Genomic DNA, 5,829 nt, shown 5'->3' with positions numbered 1-5,829 from the left:
TTTGATGCATCACTATATATAGTGAAGTTCTTGCCATCTTCCGGAAGTACTAGCACTGGTTTAGATGCAAGTTTTCTTTTAAGAATCTGAAAACTCTTTTCGCATTCTTCGCTCGAAATGAATCTAGAGTTTTTCTGTGTGAGTTTGGTGAGAGGTATGGCTATTGAAGAAAATCCTTCAAAAAATTTCCTACAATATCCAGCTAAACCCAGAAAGCTTCGAATCTCAGTTACTGATTTTGGTCGAGGTTAGTCCACAATTGCCTCTACTTTCTTGGGGTGTTCAGAGATTATGTGTCCCAAGAAGGTGACACTTGTTAACCAAAATTCACATTTCTTAAATTTGGCATACATTTCTTTTTCTCTAAGTATCTCTAGAGTGAGGCGAAGATATTCCTCGTGATCTTTCTTACTTTGTGAATACACAAAGATGTCGTCTATGAATACGACCACGAACCTATCGAGATAAGGTTTGAAGACTCTATTCATGATGTCCATGAATGCTGCTGGAGCATTGGTCAGTCCAAACGACATTACCGTAAACTTGTAATGATTGTATCTCGTCCTGGAGGCTATTTTAGGAATATCTTCTGCTTTGACCTTCAGTTGATAGTATCCTGACCTCAGATCGAGTTTTGAAAAGACCTTGGCTCCTTTCAATTGGTCGAAAAGGTCATCTATCCTCGGGAGAGGGTATTTATTCTTAAGTGTAATCTTGTTCAACTCTCTATAGTCGATACATAATCTCATACTCCCGTCTTTCTTTTTCACAAATAGTACATGGGCTCCCCACGGAGATGCACTGGGTCGGATATGCTTTTTATCGAACAACTCTTGGAGTTGGTCCCTTAACTCTTTTAGCTCTGCTGGGGCCATCCGGTATGGTGTCTTTGAGATCGGTGTAGCCCCAGGATTCAAGTTGATCTCAAACTCAACTTCACGGTCAGAAATCGTTCCAGGCAATTCTTCAAGGAAGACGTCCGGAAATTCCTGAATAACTGGAATTTCCTCTATCTTCAGAGTAACTTTGTCATTTACCTCGCTGATCATTGCTAGGTAAATTTCTTCACCACATTTCATGGCTTTCCAAGTTTGTGATGCCGATAGAAAAGATTTTTTCTCTTTAGATCTACCATGGTATATGATCTCCTCATGGTTTGGAGTCTGCAATTTGACACTCTTCTTCTGGCAATCCACCAAGGCGTGATTCTAAGCCAACCAATCCATTCCTAGGATTGCATCGAACTCGGCCATATTTAGTTGAATCAGTTCTGTCTTGAAGATTTGATTATTGATACAAATTTTGCAATTACGATGTACTTTATAGGTTTCAATCGTTTTGCTAGCAGGCGTTGCTACTCTTAATGGTTCACTAAGAGTTTCTCCTTCTAGTTTCAGTTTCTTAGCAAACCTTTTGGATAAAAACGAATGGGTATCACCACAGTCAAACAGCACATAAACAGGCATTTTATTGATCAGAATGGTACCTGCCACCACATCGTTTGCATTATCTATTTCCTCTTGCGTTATGGCGAAGACCCTGGAATTGGACTTGTTCTCCCTCAGCTTGTGATTTTTTGCGTTTGGTTTAACCCCTTTCTCCTGGTTCTACGGACAGTCAGCAATCCGATGACCTAACTTTCCACACTTGAAACAGGCACCAGTTTTCTTGTAACATTCTCCAAGTGTCGCATGTTGCAGCTAGGGCAAGGTCGGATTTCTCTATTGTTAGGGTTGCTAAAAGTTCCTCTTGATGGTCCAGTTGCATGGTTGGGTATTTTAAAGTTCTGCCCACCCTGAGATGACTGACCAGAAAAGAGGCGTTTGTGCTTACCCTCTTCTTCTCTGCGCTTGATGTCAGTCTCAGCACTCATAGCTGCTCCCATCAAATCAGCAAAATTGGTGGGTTTGAATACAGCTAAGGCTGACTGTATTCGACTGTTCAGCCTTTTCTTGAAACGATGCATCTTTAGGGTCTCATCTGCCATTATGGTTGGAACGTATGTTCCGAGGTCATTGAACTTTGAGGTATACTCAATCACCGTCATGTCTGAAGTTTGCTTAAAGCTTTAAAATTCACTCAGCTTTTGCAAACAGAATTCCGCCTGATAATACTGCTTCAGGAATTTCCTTCTAAATGTCTGCCATGTAATTGGCCCATCCTCGGCCATAGCTGGCGAAATAGTCTCCCACCATTTGCGTGCTCTTTCCTCAAGAAATGGTATCACCACTTCTACCTTGAGTTCTTCGGGCACTTCCAGCAGATGAAGTTGGCTTTCTACATTTTTTAGCCAGTTGTGGCCAACTTCCAGGTCGGGATTCCCTTCATAGTTTGGGACTCGATTTCTTCGGAGGGATTCATAGTGGTACTTAATACCACGTGGCTGGGGTTCTGGTGGTTGCTGAATGGCATTGTTGGTGTTTGGGTTCAGAATCCCTTGTAGCGTCGCGGCCACAATGGTGGAAATTGCCATCATGTCTCCTTGACTAAGGTTAACTCCGGGTGGTGGTGGAGGTAGGTTCTCTTCATCATCCTGATTGGCTCTTTGTGGGTTACGATTGTTTCTTGGTGGTCTTCCAGCCATTTCCTAGAGAAATCGAATGAAAAGATTTAGAATCAAAGTAAAGGCGAAAATCAACATTGGAAAAATAATTGGGTCGAACAAAATTTTTCGTTGGATTTTTCCCAAGTGAAAAGAAGTGGTAGTTTCGCATAGATTGAAAGCAGTGAAAAAATTGAGTTTCGAGATTCTATGCGGAAGAATAAGCCATCCAACTATGGAGACAGCTTGAATTTGAGGATTTAAACAAACGGAGACGAGTATGATGTATCAGAATAATTTGGATAGAAAGGCATGGACATCGTCAAATTTTTTCTATCAAACTCCCAGCCGGATTATGAACCTGGCAGCTCTGATACCACTTAAATGTCACGCCCCGAGACCTCGGAGTCGGTGACATCCGGAATTGTTAATCAAATAACAATAAGCTCCGTAGCAAATAGCCAAATACCAGTCTATTTCATAAATTTTCCATTGTCTTTACAAATGAAGAAAAATCCAGAGGTTGCGGAAGCAAAAAGTAGTGAGGGTGAACTCGTTAGTGAAGATCTAGGTGGAGAGAAAAAAAATCAATCTGATCATTCGTGGGGGTCTCCCCTTCTGGATGGAAGGTATAGCTTGAATCCTCGGTTCGAGTGTGCTGTTGAGGGTAACGAAAAGCTAAACTCTAGGCTGGTTGGTGATAGGTATAGAGCTCCTCTTTTTCCTTTTCTCTTACCACTATTCCTCCTATCTTTCAATGGCTTCCACCCATGACTGCCCAGTACCTGTAAGAAGTGCCTGCCCCTCAAACCTGACACGGGAAAGGAGAATAGTACAGCCTCGAGGCGAACAGCTCCTTTCTAAGCTTTGTTTGGGCTTAGTTACGGCCATTCTCGTTTGAACAAAAGTCTCCCCTGGTATTCTCCGAGAGAGAAAATTGAGGTTAAACACAGTGGTGAGGGTGAACTTGTTGGATTACTTGATTTGCATGTGGTAAAAAATCTTGGATAAACCGATAACTCTTTGCAAGGGGATATTGATGAGAGCGACTCTGCGAGTGGTACGGGTAGTTCACAATTAGTCATAGATATTGGTAATCATTTTCCAACCTCAATTGTGCAGGCTGTTATGACGAGTGGCGACTGTGTGAAGAAAAAGAAAGGCGAAATGTTTGTAACTTCACCAAGTTTAATACCTAAATGTGAATATATATTATGCTATTAAAGTTATAAATGTTTATGTCGACGATTAACGTGTTTCTATTGTTTCTGATATTCCTGAATCAGGGAAATTGTCACGCCCCAAGACCACGACGTCGGTGACATCCGGCATTGTTAATCAAATAACAATAAGCCTCGTAGCAAATAGCCAAATACCAGTCTATTTCATAAATTTCCATTGTCTTTACAAATGAAGAAAAATACAGAGGTTGCGGAAGCGAAAAGTACAAACATTACTAAGAAAGACAAAAGAACACTAATGGACTTGAATTACTTCATTCCAATTCTTTACCAGCCCCAGAACTGCTCATGCTCCTGTATTTCTACATGTTCTTCATTCTCATCTGGAGAAGGACGTTAGGGGGGTGAACGTTTTGGGAAACACTCAGCAAATAAGGCCGATCGAATACCAGAAAACATTTGATACATAATACTTTTAAAACCTTCTTCTTTTACATAACATAATATATCAGAGTCGGATGAACATAAGTTAATCATTGAACAAATCAGACTTTCAAAGTTGGATGAACAGAAATCAGATTTAGAACAATCAGAACTTCGAATCAGAACATTTCAGAACAGAACTTATCTGACACACAGATTATAATGATCATGGGCTATCCTTGATCTTGAGCTCCCTTTGGGGCCTTCTCCTGTAAATGGGCTCCTTCTGGGGCCTTTTCCCGCATTCGGGCTCCCTCTGGGGCCTTCAGCCATAGACAAGCTCCCTCTGGGGCCTTTTCCCTCACACGCTTTCCCGATGCACCATTATCAGATTCAAACAAATAACTTATCATTCGGAGACAATTTGGTTCGAACAGAATGACACCAACATAGAACGAAATGGAGAAGCATAAACGAACAAACAAGACGGAACAAAACGAAACGATTTGAAGTAACTTAGTGATTTTCGAAATCCACACTTATTCACATCATGCAGCAGATGATCGAATTTTAAAACATACATAATCTTTAAAACATATAAACCCACTTACCTGAAAGATTGTTCCAAAAATCTTGAAATGAACAAGTTGGAGCTTGACACTGAAAATCAGTCACCTTGCAAAAATGTTTGCGACTAATTGAATCGTTGGATCGATCAGAATTTTGGATATGTTGCTCCCAACACGTGTAGGTATATTCTGAACGGTGGAGATCGGATTTAGATGTGTAAAACAATGAGCAAAACTTTCTGAAATTTGGCAGAATTTTTGGTACTAGAAAATTGCATCTTTTTGAGAAAACTTTTGATATTGTTTTGGTGTGATTTCACTCATTCTTTTGCCACTATTTATAGGCACCAATGTGACTTTAGGTCTTCCCCATCCATACCAAAGGTTGCATGGTTAATGGCATTAATCACCAATGTGACTTTAGGTCTTCTCCCTCCATGCCAAAGGTTGCATGTAATTTATTCTCCTCCATGCCATAATTCATATTCAATGCAAAACAAAAATCAATTTGGTATTTTGTCTCTTTGTATAGTAAAATTTTGGTTCTTCACAGAAATGATATTGATAAAAAAAGTAGCTGAGATTGCTCGTGAAAGTAAAATGGATGAATGTAAAGGTAAAGAAGATTTCATGGAACATGTAGAAGCATCGGCGCACGAAGAAATTTGTTGAATGTTTTACGTAGGGATATATTAAGTATGTTTATCTTCACTATTATTGTTCTTTTTGTTATTTCTGTTTACTTCACCATTGTCAAGCTAAATTACATTTCAATTTTTTGTGAGTGGTTGTATGGGAAGATGAAACTTTGCGTCTAGACGAGGGGCTGGTACTTTGTGTTTTTTTGTTTGGCGAATCTGTTAGATGGGACATCGTTTATTAATACATGCGAATTGTTAAAAAATATAGTCAAAAAAAATGGTTTCGAGATATTTTGCACGGATGCAGAAGTTATGATTAGTAGTTATTTGTCATTAGAAATAAATTTTCTTGTTTTCTAATGTAAATTAATTTTTGCGTTCAATGTGTAGATAGAAGTGCTTAGGGAGTTTAAAGAGAAAATCTAGACAATTGAAGAGGTCTGGCATTCTTTTCAGCTAGGATTAGATGAATT

The 5,829-nt window shown here is 39.6% G+C and overlaps 1 protein-coding gene across 1 annotated transcript; it reads right to left on the bottom strand.

Annotated features, from left to right (window-relative positions):
• Positions 1-248: 248 nt before the first annotated feature.
• Positions 249-2,047, bottom strand: LOC140971896 (uncharacterized). Its single transcript, XM_073434427.1, has 3 exons — positions 1,661-2,047; positions 1,320-1,607; positions 249-1,184 (listed from the first exon to the last, which is right to left on the bottom strand). The coding sequence occupies exons 1-3, from the start codon at positions 2,045-2,047 to the stop codon at positions 249-251; spliced, it is 1,611 nt and encodes a 536-aa protein (XP_073290528.1).
• Between the last annotated feature and the right edge of the window lie 3,782 nt (positions 2,048-5,829).

This window comes from Primulina huaijiensis, chromosome 2 (assembly GCF_012295235.1).
Source record: "Primulina huaijiensis isolate GDHJ02 chromosome 2, ASM1229523v2, whole genome shotgun sequence".
In the NCBI taxonomy this organism is placed as follows: domain Eukaryota; kingdom Viridiplantae; phylum Streptophyta; class Magnoliopsida; order Lamiales; family Gesneriaceae; genus Primulina; species Primulina huaijiensis.
This window is presented reverse-complemented; position numbering and strand designations above follow the sequence as displayed.

What these genes read in the sequence shown, in the direction of transcription:
- LOC140971896 (XM_073434427.1), bottom strand. Translation starts at nt 2,047, where the DNA reads ATGACGGTGATTGAGTATACCTCAAAGTTCAATGACCTCGGAACATAC. An exon ending in AGAATGTTACAAGAAAACTG is followed by an intron (nt 1,608 to 1,660) that starts GTGCCTGTTTCA and finishes GACTGTCCGTAG; the next exon opens with AACCAGGAGAAAGGGGTTAA. An exon ending in AAACGATTGAAACCTATAAA is followed by an intron (nt 1,185 to 1,319) that starts GTACATCGTAAT and finishes GTGGATTGCCAG; the next exon opens with AAGAAGAGTGTCAAATTGCA.